Source organism: Mixophyes fleayi, chromosome 10 (genome assembly GCF_038048845.1).
Source record: "Mixophyes fleayi isolate aMixFle1 chromosome 10, aMixFle1.hap1, whole genome shotgun sequence".
Taxonomy (NCBI): Eukaryota; Metazoa; Chordata; class Amphibia; order Anura; family Limnodynastidae; genus Mixophyes; species Mixophyes fleayi.
Genome location: NC_134411.1, coordinates 34612597 through 34629886, shown reverse-complemented (window position 1 = coordinate 34629886; position 17290 = coordinate 34612597). Strand labels below are relative to the sequence as shown.

Genomic DNA, 17290 nt, shown 5'->3' with positions numbered 1-17290 from the left:
CATATGCTTGGCTGTGCACACAATCAATGCAAGACCTTATGTATGACAAGTATATCTGGTCTTATAATTGACATACTGATGGATCTTTAGGATGTTATACTTTCACTTTCACATTTCAGTTATGTTTTGTGTTGCAAGGTCCCCTGACGTCACAGAACTCATACAAGCACTAAGCTGTATGTACGTCCTATTTACACACTTTGCGGAGAGGATAGTATAAGTAGTGTTTATTCTACACCTGTCAATGTTCATAGTGGAACATCACAGGCTGTGGTAATAAGAGTTGTTATAATGATAATATTTCTCTGACAGGTTTACTTATATTTTTTTATTTACTATTACAGATCAAGTCTTGGTACAAGAGTGTACTCCAAAAACCAACGCAGAATGTCAGTGCAAACCTGGGTTGTATTGTAGCCCAGAGGAACCCTGCGAAGCCTGTTCACGTTGTTCAAGGTATCTCATTATATTATGAGTCATATACTGTATATAATTTATTGAAGAATGTAGGCGCTCATGGACTCAATCATTTTTTTTGTGATCATATTCTAGGAATGCAATTGTCCAAGTTTGATTGTCCATTAATTGAAAACCATTGTATTGCTGTGTACAACACACACAGGATGTGCAATAGACTGGCTATAATCCTACAGTCTGCCCACATGGTAGACTGTAGTATTATAGTCCATCTATTGTACATCCTCAGGATCTCAATTAACTCATATTTAGATAGTCTCCAGTGTATACAAGACATTCACTTAGATTAGTTCTATTCTCAAAATGTTTGCGTGTGTGTTCCTTTCTTTAAAAATAAATACATTTTGTACCAATTTAACTTGAAGTTATTTATCCTGAAGGTTTTCCTTTAAATTCTGCGTTTCAGTTGCAAAATGTAGCCAGTCAGTTAGGAAGCTCCTCTGGGCTCAGTAGTCATGTGATCCAAGTCTCACCATTACCTGTGTAGTTTAAATCTATGGTGTTTGGAGGATTACAGATGTGCTGTAGGTTTGTCATTGACAGTCCCCTTTTTTTCACCACTCAAAATATCTGACTTACAATATTTATTTCCTATCATTTAAACAACAAATGAAACCAAATTAACATGTCAAGTTGGAATAGGCTTCTATAACTATTTTACCTTACTTGGGATCTAAAATTAGCCTGATCACATGGTGGGGGGGGGGGGGTCTGTTTTTAATGTAAAAATTGTGGGAGCTGTAGATATGACATGTGTGTATTTTGTTTAGATGTCCTGTAGGACAACGTGTTAAAGAGCAATGCACAGCCACTAAGGACACCATTTGTGAAGATATCCCTGTCATAGACCCCACCTTACCTAAACAGGACGTAACCACTAAGCAGATGGGTATGTAACCTGTATACTATCTAAACTTTATATATTTAGGGCTCTTGTGTGTCCCTGTTAGTGTAGGACAGTCCTGGATTTTTTTAATTATGTGCAACGTGTCTTTTCCTGAAAATCAGTCTTGTGATCTCCGTCTCACTATTTCCTGTCTTTGTCTCTCTGAAAATGTGGAAATTTCTATGGTCTCGTGAAACGTCCTATCACAGATGTATCGTCCGCTACAGTTCTAGGAAACCGAAAGCTCTCTTAATATTAGCAGTGTTTACCTGCAGCTGTGCCTCTAATACTTTTATTTTCTCTAACACCAACAGGCTCACCGGATCGTGCAACTGAACTCACACCAGGTAAGAGAAGAGATGGAGAATGAAAGGATGAGAACGTGAGTTCACTATGATAATAAGTGTGCCGGGAAATCTTGTGAAATAATCTTATCTATTGTACCAATCCTATTTACATACTGGGTACAGCGAATATGTAATGTGTAGACATAGACTGTGACTCTCATAATATTATTGTTCTGCTTGTAAAGTTAAATATTCATTGCAAAATGTTAAGCAGGGCTTTAGATTTAAGCCCAAATCCATATTTTAGGATTCTACCAAACGAAATCCATTTCCTTAATTTGCACATTAAAATACAGCGAAAGAAACCGAAGTTATTAAATGTTGTCTGTACTTGTAACTCCTGGAAAAGTTCCCTCACCCAATATGGTGCATCCTTATATAAAATTACACTAAATTACATCAAGGTCGACCTACGTTGCTACGTGCAGATTATACAGTGTGTATAATCTGCACGTTCAAGGGTCAAACTCCATCAAGACTTATGCAATGTAATAGACTATTCTTCCAAAAGATAAGTCACACGAAAGCCGTTTTCGTTACATACAGCATATAGGTGGGGCAGGGAATGCCACCAAAGTACTGTTATTGGGAGACTATTACGTAAAATTCAGATTGCAATCCAGCAGATGGGGTACAGCCTCTATAACAGCATGCAGTGCCAACCTCCGGTCATTGACTCATAAAACCTACCAACAGAACTGGAAAGGAGACAGTACTGTTCTATGACCTCTATTATCCTAGCACTAATGCTGTCTACTTCTTCTCCTTCTAGGAAACACACAGAATCAGCAGAGTATGATCAAAACAGGTAAGAGACAGAGTGGATCTGATGACCATTAATGTTGAAAAGTACAGTAACAACCTCCCAAAGGTGTAAGATGTTCCTTTACACCCTATAATCACAACTTGGCCACTTTTAGTGCAACAGATGGTGTAGAACTACAAATCCCAGCATATCCCATCAACCCTAGGCCAATGCAAGGGACACCTTACAACATAACGACCTTCCATAAAGGTATTTTCACCCTATGAGGCCTCATCTGATGGCTTCTTGGACATGTGGATGGATAATATATATTATACACAAAACAAGACGGGGGTCAGAGGTTTTAAATAAGGGATTCCCTTATGAACGATTGAGGGCACAGGATTCTTTGTGGCTTGTTGTTGTCCTTTATTTTAGATGGTCAAAGGACCCTTATTATAGAAAGTATAAGCCCAGTCCCTATTAATACAACCTACTCAGTCACTAATATGAATACGTTCAGTGCCAAAATAACACACAAATCTATGTCCGCATCTGTGTGTAATCTGTACAGGCTTATATGAGCATTGTAGTTACTGTACTATATTATATTTTCTTTGTTGTCCCTTAGACCCTGATGCAAGGGATCGTATGAATGGATCGGGAAAAGGTAAGCTAAGGCGGTGAAGACTGTGAGAAGTGTTTTCATTTATATGGGGTCACAAAGATAAACCACATAAGGCACAGTGTACCCAGGGTTCAGACGCATAGGTTTGGAGAGCTTACAATCTACAGAATACATTAGAATGGGGAAGGGATCTTTAGGAAAATAGACCTGTTTTTTTTTTTTCTGAATACAACGAAATGTTGTAAAATATATAAACAAAGTCCCTGATCTAGGTTTGCAGCCATTCTGCAGACACAAATATAGTTATGTGTTACACTTAGTGTTGTGTTGATTTAAAGGCTTTCCACATCTTAATATAGCTTAAAATTCTGCGCCTCCCCCCAGAGTTTAGCAAAAAGGGTGGTCCCCTGGGGACTCCATGACCTGAACCCGGATTACACTCCAGGCTACTTATTACACCTCCGTTTGGGTGTACTGGAGCTCGACTGTCATGGGGGAGCATTAATAAGTAGAGAAATCGCATCAAAATTAAGGATCAACCATGTTTTTTTTTCGTTTCTTTTCTTTTTATTTCTCATTGACAGATCTATTTTGGGTTCCCTTAGTTGGAGCAGTGTCTATAACGGCAGTCGTTTGCATTTTTCTTGCTGTATGCCATCTTCTAAGCTGGAAAGGTAAGAGAAAATGAATTGTATTTAAATACTGCATACTAAGAGTCCATCCTATCCATGGTAACATAGCATGTTAGGTCTGTTGTTTGAGTTGAAACATACGATTAGCCTTTACGTAAAGCCACAATATACCTATTTTTTTTTCTATCTTTATCTATTGTAAATATGAAGAGGATGTATAAAAATATTCATGTAGCAAGATTATCTCTAGCTTCCACAAAGGTGTTACTAGTAAATAGTGGCAGATCTTTTTCACTAGAGTGTCTTTGTTTTGTCTCTGTCACATAATCCCTTTATCTCCTACCCTAGCACTTCTGGCAGTCTTATTCCCATGAGATAATCCAAACACAATGTAACCGTTTGGGAGCGTGGTCTAGTGGCAAGGGGTGGGATTGGGGGTGAGGTATGCAGTTGGGGGGGGGATGATAAAGTTCATAAAAATGTCAGAAAGTCAGTAAAAGGTTTAGTGGAAAAATCACATATGAAGTTTTTAAATTTTGTACGTGTTTCCCAGTTGTTAGATGTGTTATCCTTATTTCAGCTATAGGTGGATGAGTGTTATGTGTACACTATATGGAAACAACCTGAAACACACAGAACTAGATGGCTTACCCTGCCTTCACCCACCGCGTTTCATGGTTTTTATGTTTGTCAGCAACTTAGTAGTCACTGACTACCCCTTGGCCACTAGCCACTCTCAGACTGAGGGTCCACTGCACAGTAACGTGGTACCCCCATTTGTAGGAGGGTATTTCTGCCACCCCCAGGCTTATTCACCTGTACCTGGAATTGTTTATGCTTCTTGGGTAGTGTGTAGTTGCTGCATCCCCTCTGGTTGGCGGCAGAGCTCTGAGGCAGGATACTGGGTTCAATGCTGGACAGCTGGGGGGATGGATTAAAGTTTGTGCTTTAATTTGCTGGCCACTGGAAATCTGTACAAGAGAACCAGCCAGAACTTTTTGTTTTCATTTTATATTTACTAGACAGTGTTTGACCCTTTTTACAGTCAAAGGATTCAGCCACCTCTCTGCCCTGAAGCCACTTATTGTGGGCTAAGATCTTATCTGCCAGCATTGCTGACTTTGTCCATTGGGTCTAACACCACCTCCAAGTCCTAGAGAAGATTTGGAGCCACATGGGTGTACTCCTGCAGTGCTTACCTATGAAGCTCTGAGAGTGATTTCTGAACTTACAGCATCAAACCCCTAGTCCCTCTCGAATGCAGCCACCTTCTTGGTCTCTTAGAAGCTCGCCGGAGCTGCTGTGCGGACTTCCTGAGCTAATAACATTCAGAGATATCTACGTAAAATGCTGGAATTGGTTAACATTCTAAACACGTTTTGTAAGTAAAGGAGTGTGAGCTATTTTCCGGTTTATATTTATTTAAGCCAATTTGTACTTTGATTCTGTGGTCCCTCGAGTAGAGACATAAGTATTTAATTGATGAGGTCTAACATTACATTGGTAAACACCCCTCTGATCCTGTCCACGCAGGTAGACACTAGAGGTGGTAGATATAAGTACTAATGACACATTTGCTTCCACTGACTCTCTGTAAAATAAAGCACAACTCTGATAAGAACTGCGCCTTGTACTGTTGTAAGCTCGGCATTAATCATTATTGTTTTTTGTTTGCTTTCTTTTTTGCAGAAAAACTACCTCACGCTGGGAGCCAGGTGAGAGATATTTGTTTATTAGGTTGCAACATTTTTAAACCTTTTCCTCTTTCAGAGTAATGAAATGTTAGCTGCATTCCCCCCCACCCAATTCTAATTTCCAATACCTTTATATCATCAATTTATATAGGACAAAAGGTGCGTAACCTCTGGGTCAGGACTACAAATAAGGTCTTATAATCTACTCTGGAAAAGCACACGGCACACCAACACCTGGGGTCCCAGAGTAATGGCACCCAGACACTTGGGGTCAGAGTAATGGCACCCAGACACTTGGGGTCAGAGTAATGGCACCCAGACACTTGGGGTCAGAGTAATGGCACCCAGACACTTGGGGTCAGAGTAATGGCACCCAGACTCTTGAGGGGGGTCCCAGAACTATAGCATACTGACACTAGGGGTCACAGAGGTATGCAGACACTTGAAGGTCCCAGATAAATAAATTAAATAAAGAGTTGACTGATAGATTAAAATGGTATTAGAATAGGCTGCAGACCAAGGTGTATTTTGTACTGGTTCTGGAGCTCTGAGGTGCCTTCCACTATTCTTACTAACTACCATAAGTAATTTAATATATTAACTCATGATAAATGGGGAGTTCTAATGTCATCAGTTCTGTGCTCATTAGGAAAACCTGTCTATTATGAGGAATAATACATCCCCTACAGTAAGTTATTAAGACTCTTCAAAGACCCCTCCGATATCTGTGTCCTTAATGAAATCGCCACATGTGCAGCTTTTCGCCTCTGTTTGTTTACAGAATTCCTCTGATAATTTGCAGTAGTAGAGTATACATTATTTCATTACATATGAAAGGACTGTATGTACTTCGTCTGCTTTGTTATATATGGTTTATTTTTGTGTGGGTTAAATTTTATTGTATTAAAGTACATATAAAACATTTTTTATTTTTTTTACACAGAAGTTACTCTTTGGCCCAAGTACAAACCCCAGTGAGAACTCTACTCCTCTGATTGAAAGGAACATTCCTATAACAGCAGAGCGAGTTCAAGAGGAAGTTCTACTTGTGGATCACGAGCATGTAAGTTTCCTGTGCGATGCAACTGCACATGTTCAATGTACAAGCGGTCACATGCCTAAATGTATATATTAATAGACCCATACCTCCAACTGTCTCGTCTTAGAAGGGGCAGTCCTGATTATAGGGCACAGTCTCACTGTCCTGAGAGTGGTAATGTTTTGGCCAGAGTATTTCGTACTGCTTCAGAAGAACTATATTATAGGGAGGCACAATTGTCACAAGACACTGATCCCTAATGAATGGATAGGCTACATTTCATTCAGCCCACAAACGGGCTGCTTCCTTACATTTTTAATAACATCCCTGTTTTGCAGCGCTCATAGTGTATGAGCAGTGCCCAGTATAAATAACACCAATATGCTGTAACAGATATCTGCTATTCTCTCATTAGACTACCTCACAAGTAATGGATGACTAACATTTGGTTGGTTGTGAGTGGCTGCACCACAGTGTTTTTACATTTTCTGCCATTTGCACTTCACACGACATGAGAAGCAGTTGCCTGTCTTCCATCCTTTGTATATTACATAGAATATGGTGTATTCCCGCTCTTCTATTTCAGGAATCTGTGCATCCTGAGACTGTAACTGCTCAGAAGGCTGAAGCTGATACACCAGGAACTGAGAGTAATCTTGGAGATTCCAAAGATCCTGAACCAATTGGGGATGACGTGGATGATGTGGAGTGTGAAGAAAGCAAACTAGGGGCAGCGGTGAGTAATGTGCTCCTGATTGTGTGGATTGTGGTCTCTGTCACGCTTATTTTATACCAGTCTCTACTACAGATCGGGACATGTTTAGTGATTACACCACTATAGCCTTCCATTTCCAACATGGTGTCAGGCAGGCACGGCATCCTGTCAGTCACTTGTGCGTCGTGTGTAATGGCCTCGTCCTACAACCATAGAGGTGGAACCATAGATAGTATACAGGCTCCATTACTGCTCCCAAACACTGACAGGTTCCCAGTTTATATGTTCAACATATCATGTATCACTCGAGGGGGTAAATGTATTAAACTGCAGGTTTTGCAAGTAGCCGATTTTCGGCCTCTGTGCAGGGCATATTTAAAATGGCAATGTCTTTAAAGGAAAAATTTGCCTTTAAATATCGGCAACTTGCAAAAAACGCAGTATAATACATTTACCCCAATGTTTAGTACATAACTGGTTTTCCTTGGAAATTGATAAAAAAAAAAAGTTAGCTTTGTGAAATGCATAGAAATATATAATAGATAAATTGTATATTCAAATTTACCCACAATTTATTTTGGGGTTGACTCGAGTAGTTCTTGAAAAGGCGCTCATATTATATTCCTACTGCACAGCTTCACATACCTTCTGTAACTGTGGTTCAAAACAAGTACTTCAGCAAAGGGTTTAATGCACTTTCATTAAGAGTCATTTATTAAACCCAAATGTGGGAAACTCCAGCACAAATGCTCTTTTGTGACGTTACAGGGCTGCAGTGGATTTCACATGGAAGTGTGTTTATTCGTGGGCGTTCCTTGCAGAGTATGGTTTAGGTGCAATAAGCCTACTTTTGCACCCACATGAAATGAGTCTAAACTAAACCTTTAAAGACCAGCTCTACTTTCACAAGATCTATACTGTATTATTCTCCATAACTTCATATACTACAACCCCTCAAAATGCCAACCTTTTTTTTTCCCCTACATAATCCGATAACAGCCATCAAAAACCTGGAAAAATAACGCTATGGTTTGTCTATCGGGGAAAAGCAGAAGAACTAGTGAAAGTGGAATTGGCCTTTAAATTGTGTATCATTGTATCTAAGCTTGTTGTGTTGTCGTCTTTACCACAAACTATTGTTCCTCGTTTTTAGCCATAGTCTCAAATTCCCTGCGGTGCCGTTCAGTTGTGTTGCTGACAGGAAATCTTATGTGGATCATAAATGTTACCCTCTGTGATGAAACCCTTACCCCAAATATATTTAACTCTTGCAACCGTCTGAAAATATTTCAGATATAATTGTAGAATATTATTACTAGCTATATGGTACATATAATTTATTAATAATAATTGACTTGATAAAATTTTTGATTTTTAAGACAGAGTTACATATTATCTTTCTTTCACAGCCATGCAGACATTGCGGTCAAGCCCCTTCATGCGACTGTCGTAAGTATTAATTTATAGACTTTGAAGGTAAACATCTGTTTTGCTCTGTATCCTGAAGTTCCAGTCTATTAACATATTAATAAATGATAAAGGTGGAGTTGGCTTTTACACCTTTTTATAGTGACTTTTTTTTATTTTTTATTACGTAGTCTGATGTAATACAATCCATGCCCTTTCCTTTTTTTTTTTGTTATTCCTAATTTGTTCAATAGCATCAAGGCCATATAGTGGTTCCTAATATGTTGTCCCTTCATACAAAAGTGACATCACTGTAAGTTGTAAAGATATTTATTGACATACTGTGCTACTTGCTCCAACCACCCCCCCAAAGTTATTATTTTATCCCTAACTGCTGTACGGGATTATATATTTTGTAATGGAGGAAATGGAAGTATTGAAATACACTTTACTTTTAAGTAGAGTTGCAATCGGAAGTTGAAATATTTTTTTTTTAAATAAAATAATTGACATTTCACTTTAATGTGCCATATATATAAAAAAAGTTTTTTTAAAATTGCACTTTATCTTTGTCTTTTTCAGAATGGACAGATTTTATATACACCGTCATTGACCACGTTCGTTCGGACAACATCGTTCGACTGGTGAGGCAGCTACACCTGAATGAAACGAATATAGATCGCATAATTCGGGACAATCCCAACAATTCTGCTGAACAGCATTATAAGCTGCTGGAATGTTGGAGATCCCAAAATGGCAAACAGGCCAATATGGAAAACGTACTACGTGTCCTGGGGGAGATGGGGCAGGGAGGCTCCTGTGAAAATATTGTAAATAACTTAAGATTGAAACAAATACTAATTAATTCTTCCTGGAAGAATTGATGATTGTCAGCGTTCAAGCAGGTTTTCTGCTACACCTAAGAACAAGGCATTCCTGCCATATGGTATTTGCAGCTATTCTTTGTTATGAAGGAATACAGTTTATGAAGTGGTTTTTTTTTTCGTAAGAAGAGATAACCACGGTATCTAAAGTGTTTTTTTTACATGGAAACTGATGAAATGTTCATATACTGTGAATGTTTTAATCATCTCTTTTTCTACAAATACCATACTGTAAATACATAAAGCTTAATATAGTTTTTTGTAGAGGTTGTCAGATGAAATATTCTGGTTTTATAATATTTCACAGAGATGAGTCGTAGGATGTCATGGACCATTTGACGACTGTGTATTATAAGATTTGTAACGACTTAGTGACAAATCATATTTTAATATTTGGGATTCTGGGTGTAGAATTTTATATTTATTTTTAAAAAATACATAAAGTACCCAGTAAGATTTGAAGGGAAATGTGAGAGTATTCGATGCGATTGTAAGCTTGTGGGCAAGGCCCTCTTAACTCTCTGTTTGTCTGTATTACCCAGTATTGTTTTATTACTGTTTGTTCCCTATTGTAAAACGCAATGGATTTTGTTAGCGCAGTATAAATGATGTGTGAAATGAAAGCCATTTGTCCAAAATATAAACCGGCAGAAAAGGTTTCTGATGTATTCATATAAGACTGTCTGGATATGGTCACGTGTGCAATATAAAAATGAATATGTTTTCCTTGTTTAAAAAGAAAAGGTGAAAAAAAAAACTTTTGATACGTACTCAGAGGTACTACTGTATGAAAAAATGGATTTGTATACTTTCGTTAAATCCTTTTCTCTGAATTCATTGACGAACGGGTGCACCATGGGATATAAAGGATCCTCTAGAACTTCAACAATGATTTTTGTTCCTCCCTCTTCTGTATCCCCATCCTGCAGGGCATGCCGTTATTTTCTAACCAGGATAGAATCCGCTTCTCAGCAGAGGCTCCACCCACAAAGCGCTCACCGATCTGGTAGAATGCGCCTTCAGACTTTAAACCTGTTGAATAATGAAAGTGATCCATCTAGCTATTCGCTGTTTGGATGTAAGCCGACCTCTACCGCAATGGAATTTAGAAACGACCTTGGGTTAAAAAGGTGGTCTCGATCGAAGGACAACCCTATCCTCATGAAAAATCTGCAAGACTGAGCCTCTTGTTCCGAAACCCTTATGGTTGTGGAAATAGCCAGTAGAAAAAAACTTCTTCCTTGTGAAAAACGTCCATTAACTCGAAAGGTTCGAACAGAGATTGTTGCAAAGTTAAAAAAACACAAAATTCTCAAAGATCTTAAATAGGACTGAAGTGTCCTCTCAAATGCAAAAATTCCTTGCAAAAAAATCTGGACTTCTGTGAGAGTGCTAACCTCTAAGTTCAGAAATATGAACATTCAAAGAGCTGTTTGTTCCCATTTTTACAGAATGGTTTGGATAGTGAAATAAACAGGATAACTGAAAAGAAGTAGTGATCTTCTTCTTTTCAGACCAAAGAAAACTTAAGTCTACCAGATCTTATAGTAATTCTTAGCAGAGACGTTCTCTCGAAGAATGAGCATGGTCTCTATAACAATAACAGAGAATCCCTTTTTTTATGTTACTGTTAAAGCTAGTTGTGGTAAGCCCTGAAGGTAAAACGGTCCCTACAATAGCCAATTCTTTCGTGGAGGAAGATGCTACAACTGGCCCACCTTGAGAATGTCTGTCTGTGTACCATGACTGTTTTGGCCAGTCTGGTGCTACAGACATCACACCCTTTATCTTTTTTACCTTCTTGAAAATGCACAGAAGCACCACCACCGGAGGAAACCAAATAAGTCAGATGGAAGTCTGAAGTTGCTGTCCGTTAACCACCATGGGAGCGTCCAGAGCGTTTTTGGAGACAAGATCTGTTGTCTGTACAGATAAACATGTGACTTGTCTAATTTCGAAAAAGAGTTTGATCTAGAATGCCCTGCAATAAAACCGTGCAAACTGCATGGCTTCGAATGTCTAGACCATCTTCCCCAGGACCTACTCTCAGGACAAAATTGATGGGCATCTGCGGACCCATCAGACACATTACTAGTCTGTGTAAAGCATCTATCTTGTTCTCTTGAAACGACAAACTCAGCTGTCACGTGTCAAACAGCAGACCCAGAAAGAAAAGCCTCTTGGTAAAGACCCAACTGGATTTCTAATAGTTGATGATCCAACTATGGGATTCCAGTATCCCATAAATACGCTTGAGGCAAAGTCAGAGAATTTGACTTGCTCAAAATATTGTTCAGGAAAGGTATAATGATCACCCTGATCTTCAGAATTTCAGCCATGACAGCCATAATCTTTATGAACACTTGTAAGTGGCACAAAAGGCAGAGCCCAAAACTGGAAATGGTGGAACCGAACCGCAAATCTGAAAAGTCATTGACTCTCCCAGATTGGAACAGGTAAATCCGCATCCTTGATGTCCATGGAAACCATAAACTTGTCTCACTACATACCAATGATTCCTTGAACCTGTCCACCCCGACATGTGTTGAGGGTCTTGAGGTTCAAAATGGGTAAAAAGGAACCGTTGGGTTTCTGAGCCAAAAAGAGGTTTCAATGAAAACCTCATGCCCCCCCTCCTTCCTGTTGGCACGCGGGGGATTACATAATAAAGCCTGAATGACTTCTCGCAAGGCCTGGCACTTCACCCAGTCCACCTGAAGACTGGTGGTGAAAACACATCTGGGTGGAGCTCTGAGGAGGTCTATGCTGTATCCCTGATCCATAACGCCGACCCACTTAGCACTCTAAAGTGGCACTAAACCACTGATCATGGAATAGAAGCAATCGACCTCACACCAAAGTCATTACCGGATGGGCTGACTGCCCCTCATGCAGACAAATTGTCTAAAGGCTTGGTCTTTGGTTTCTTTGTGGAGCAGGCTGGTTTACCTCTGTGCTGTCCCTTACGAGGGGCAGTGGACTGCTTTCTCTGCACCAAAGCCTTACCTTTTCTGGCTGTGCAAAGGGACCGAAAGCAGGGCCTTGTATTTTTCACAAATTTAACAGCAGAAAAGAACTCTTATCCAGCTCCTACACGAATAAGACATCTACCGAAAATGACAAAAATTTACTAGGTCAGAAACTTGGACTCCCACACTGAAAATCCTTCAAGAGTTGCTCCAATCACTTTTCCAAGGCCTTGTAGACCCACACTGAAACGGTAATGTGTCTCTGAGAGGCACCAGTGGCTACATAAACAGACTTAAGAATAGTTTTGATTTTCCTATATATACTATCCTTAAGCACTCCAGCATTCCGGGTTTGTAATCTGCATGTAACCTACAACTTTTGTTCAGGTTTAATCACAAACCAAAATTATTCAATAACGGAAACAAAAGAAATCCACAGCCGTTTCTTCCTTTTAATCCGCACATTGTCGGATTCGTCCGACTCGTCGCTGTCCTGGATATGTAGTGCTTGGTGCACTGCCCGCACTAAATAATCCGTTACAGGTTTGTAGAATCCTGATCTAGACATGAGGAATCTTCGATATCCAATTCTAATTCTTCTGCTACCTCGATATCTACGTGCGAGAAGCACTTGAATCAGACCCCTCCCTAGGGTGGGATGTTTCTGGGACTTGGCCCCTGAAGAGTTCTGCAGACTCCCCTCTAATGAAGAGGAAAATTTTTAACGAGACTTGGCACTGGCTTACTCCTAGTACCCATGGATTCACGTGCTGCAATTTCATCAAAAGCAGTAGCTCAAGGGAACTGTCCCTCTATTACCTGGGGACATGTGACAAACTGCGTTGGCTTAGAGATAGACTGAGATAGGAATTTGCATTGGTAATGGCATCTCCTCAGCCCGCTGCGGTGGGCAGACAGCCCAGCAAGACTTTCTGCATCTAAGTGAACCACAGCTGTGGTATCCAGTTGAAAAATAAAGTAGTACACTTATCAAATTAAAGTCAAGCTGCCCAGGCAGCTTAAATTAAAGCACCCCATCCTGTGCGCACGTTTCTTGGCGGATGGGGGATATAGAGGAGAGAGGAGCAACATTTTGTTGAACATTTTTTAAAGTGGATCCGCCCTGGAGGATCCTCTATACCCCATTATGCAGTTGTCCACAAAGAATGATACAGAAATAGAGTTTTTGAACAACAAACTTAATTGATATATAAGCACACATAAATGCCATATTGTGTGTAAATGAACAAAGTAGTAGTTGTTTAAATGCCATAAATTTAGTGCCAAAATATAGACACAAAAAGTAGCACAAGAGAAGAAAACAAATATATTTAAGATTAAATTGACATTACAAGCAACTTTTTACCTCAGATTTTCTATTCAAACAATTTTTTCATACCACTTTTAAATCTTCTGTGCTATAATTTGGCGTTTGTTTAGTACCATTTATGGTCATTTCAAGTCTACATCTTAATTAATGAATAAACCCGTAGGAGAGGCCTCAGAGCACTCCAGCTGCTGGTAGAATATGTTTTATGGTTTATCGCACGTTATTTTTATTTCAAAGTACTGTTTTTTTATATGTAAATTAAATTATATAGTAATTGAGATGTATATCTCAATTACTACATTTTATAATTATCAGTAAAAGGGGTGGTGCTATTTTGTATTTTTCCATTTCTTGCACAGTGCACCTCTTTAAGATTTTCTACTCCTCCCTGAACACCTAGCTCCTTGAAATTCATTGGTGTTCTTAATTTTTTAATTTTTTTAAAAAATAAAAAAAAATACATATACATTTATATAAAGAATCATTCAAATAGGAAATGTGAACACATGTTAAGTACTGAATTGGTCACAATTAGAACCTGACTGTGAATTTGGCTGTATTTTAAGTGCTTGTTGACCTTGGTGGCAGCCATTTTGTAGTCTGAACAGATATCTATGGCCATGCCGCCCTGTTCACCACGAACCACTGATTCTGCCAAGACTACCGTTTTTTCCCTTTGAAGTGTCTGTTTAGAAACTGATTTCTTGAATTGAGGAGCTGCAGTCTCATGACAAAGTGTTTCAGTCCACAAAATGGCTGCCTCATTCTGCAAAATGACTTCCTCACAAAGTACCTCAGTGATATAATTGTAACAAATTCTGCCATTTGTCCTGGATTCTATAATGTGATTCCTATTTGTATGACCTTTTATTTAAAAACAAATTTTGTAATTTATGTATTTATTGTTTTTATTTATAATATTGTACTGCACTTTCCACACTGATGTGTGTCATGTGATAATGTGTGTGTATTATATGTGTGTGTATATCTTTGTTTTCTTGATGTTCAGAATGCACATGACCCGACGTGTCTGTCATTTACCCTAACCCCAGTATATTGAATGCTCGTCAATGACGAATGTGCAAATGGCCTTTTGTGATGCCACACCCCTAGTTTTGTGCAGATCTGATTTTGATGGATTGGTGCTGATTCTTGTGGAGATCAGGCTTGCACGCGGTTTTTATTTTTTGAGGCGGGATTATGTAACTGAGCTGGGGTAGGGCAGAAAAGGAGCTTTGAGGGAACTGTGTTTAAAGTGCATGAACTTTGATATACACACAGGTTTGAATGGGCCTGTCATCTTTGTACTAAAGGGATTTTAACATTTTTATTTTATACGATTCTAAAATGGACTTCAACCTTTGTTTCCCTGTATGTCTGACACTCCGCCCACGCTCCCCCCAGTGTTGGTTTTGCCAGGAACAACTTTTTTATTATCTGCATCTTAATTCATATAAATGATTTTTGTATGTTTTTTTATTTTTTTATTATACAGGTAAAAAATGTTAGTTTCACCAATACACGTCCTGTATTAAAGTTGTGATGGTTTATATTTTAGCTTTAAAAGCATAATTATTGTTCTTACGCCATAACATGACTGCAAAGACTCTAGGTTGCCATAAAACCCCCCTATAAATATTCAATGCATTATAACCACATTCCAATGTGTTTTTGTTATGTTCTTTTTTTTGAAAATGCTTCTGTTTGTTTTGGGGGGTTTTAATGTCTATAAGTTTGGTTTGTCCTTTTTATTGAAGAAAAATAAACAATATAATTTTTATTGTTGAATTTGTGGATTGTTTATTGTTTTGACTTAAGTGGAGACACACATCCCCAACACCCCCAAACAGGACTCCCATTAAGAAAACTAGACATGCAAGTTATTTATTTAGGAGTATTCTGTAGATTTTTTTTTTTGATTTTTTTTTTTTTTGAGTTGTCAGGAAATTGGAACAGAATTTTGAAAACTGGAATAGGCGAAACACAGCAACACATACTCCATTTGTTTGTACTCTAATTTACAGGGGTACTATGTACTTTATGCACTGGCTGGGCTTTTTATAAGGGCCACAACTGGGCTGTGAATTTTTCAGAAATTCTTTGTGAACATATGATATTTATTCTATTCAGGAAATATATGCATAATTTTTCTTAGCTATACTACAAATCACTCTCTCCTTTTCAAAAGCTCTCTGGTTGGCAAACAAAACATGACTGCTAAATGGACAGGGGAATGATCTCCCAAATGTATGATATTTTACTTGACGCTGCCCCTCCCTCACAGAATTACAATGATGCTGTATGGTAGCTGAACCTGGTTCCCCCGTCGGATGAGGGGTCCTGGGAGGACATAAGACTGGGCATTGCTAAAAGTTCCATCTCGACTAAGGTGAAAGATGTACAAATTGTACTATCAATGATACATTACCCCAGCAAGGATCAATAAAATGTGTCCCTGTTTTTTTTTTGGTTTTTTTTACCTTTTTTGGTGGCCTAATTTGTGTTACAGGGGCACAATATTTGGTGGACCTTGACTCCTGAACATCCTCTTTTGAGACTCTGGTAGCAAAAGACCCTAGGGTATTCTTGCTGTATAAACCCACCCCCCTACACCCATTTTACTACCCAAAAATTGTTAAACCTTAGAAGTTGGTCAAACATGGTTCAAAGTTGGTACTTTTACTTTTTATACCCTGCCTCCTTGGACCTGGTTACACTAACATTTTAACTTTGACATTGGATGCTTCCTGTGCTATTATTTGCTTTGCAACTCGTATCTGTAACCCTCTTGACCAATCAGGAAGACTTCTAATTGAAAAAAAAAATGTTAGTCAGCCTGTTACACAAACACAGGCTCACAGCTCTCAGCATGTCATGTGATGGCAAATATATAAAGGCCCAATCATTATTCAGGTGGAGGATCCACTCTGCTATAATGTGCTAGGAGTACCAGTAATTGGAGGAGGTGAGTAATCAATGGGTCTTTATATACCGCCTCTTTCTGACTTATCTTCATGCTATCCCTGACGAAAGATATTCACTAAGTGATACGTTGGAATCAACGGAATAAAATGGATTTTCCATACTTTGTCATTGTAAATTCTTGACTGCCTGCTGTACCTCTTCTATATGAAGCCCAGGTCCTTCTCTCCTGCCTCTCTGTCTAACCATCAGACTGGATCCATTTACAAATTACCCAAACACGGCTGGGAGGGCCATATGGCAAATTTCTGTCCACTGAACATTCAATCACACAACGCATGACCACATACACACAGATTATAATCGTCTGCTGACTGACTTTACAGATTTGCTCCAAAAATATTAATTTGCTAAGTATTATGAGGGCCTATACAACCTCAGAAAGGAACCAACCGTCCCGCAACCCACAACTACCCACATTCATGACTTCCTACACCAACATAATTTTTCTTCCCTTGATGCTGATACCTTACAATTGCCAAATATGCCCTGGACTCCTTAGGAAATTTTTGAGGTGATTAAAGGCCTCCTGAAATGTAAGGTACCAGGTTCTGA

The 17290-nt window shown here is 38.9% G+C and overlaps 1 protein-coding gene across 1 annotated transcript in view; it reads left to right on the top strand.

Moving 5' to 3' along the window:
- The window catches only part of LOC142103974 (uncharacterized), a 30645-nt gene extending 15104 nt beyond the window's left edge, over positions 1 to 15541 (top strand). Inside the window, exons 4-14 of the mRNA XM_075188391.1 lie at positions 345 to 456; positions 1248 to 1366; positions 1678 to 1710; positions 2483 to 2518; positions 3087 to 3125; positions 3668 to 3757; positions 5405 to 5430; positions 6353 to 6472; positions 7035 to 7184; positions 8573 to 8612; positions 9153 to 15541. Of these exons, the coding sequence (XP_075044492.1) occupies positions 345 to 456; positions 1248 to 1366; positions 1678 to 1710; positions 2483 to 2518; positions 3087 to 3125; positions 3668 to 3757; positions 5405 to 5430; positions 6353 to 6472; positions 7035 to 7184; positions 8573 to 8612; positions 9153 to 9454 (1067 nt within the window). The 3' untranslated portion in view covers positions 9455 to 15541. The remainder of the gene's footprint in view (positions 1 to 344; positions 457 to 1247; positions 1367 to 1677; positions 1711 to 2482; positions 2519 to 3086; positions 3126 to 3667; positions 3758 to 5404; positions 5431 to 6352; positions 6473 to 7034; positions 7185 to 8572; positions 8613 to 9152) is intronic.
- Positions 15542 to 17290: the final 1749 nt, after the last annotated feature.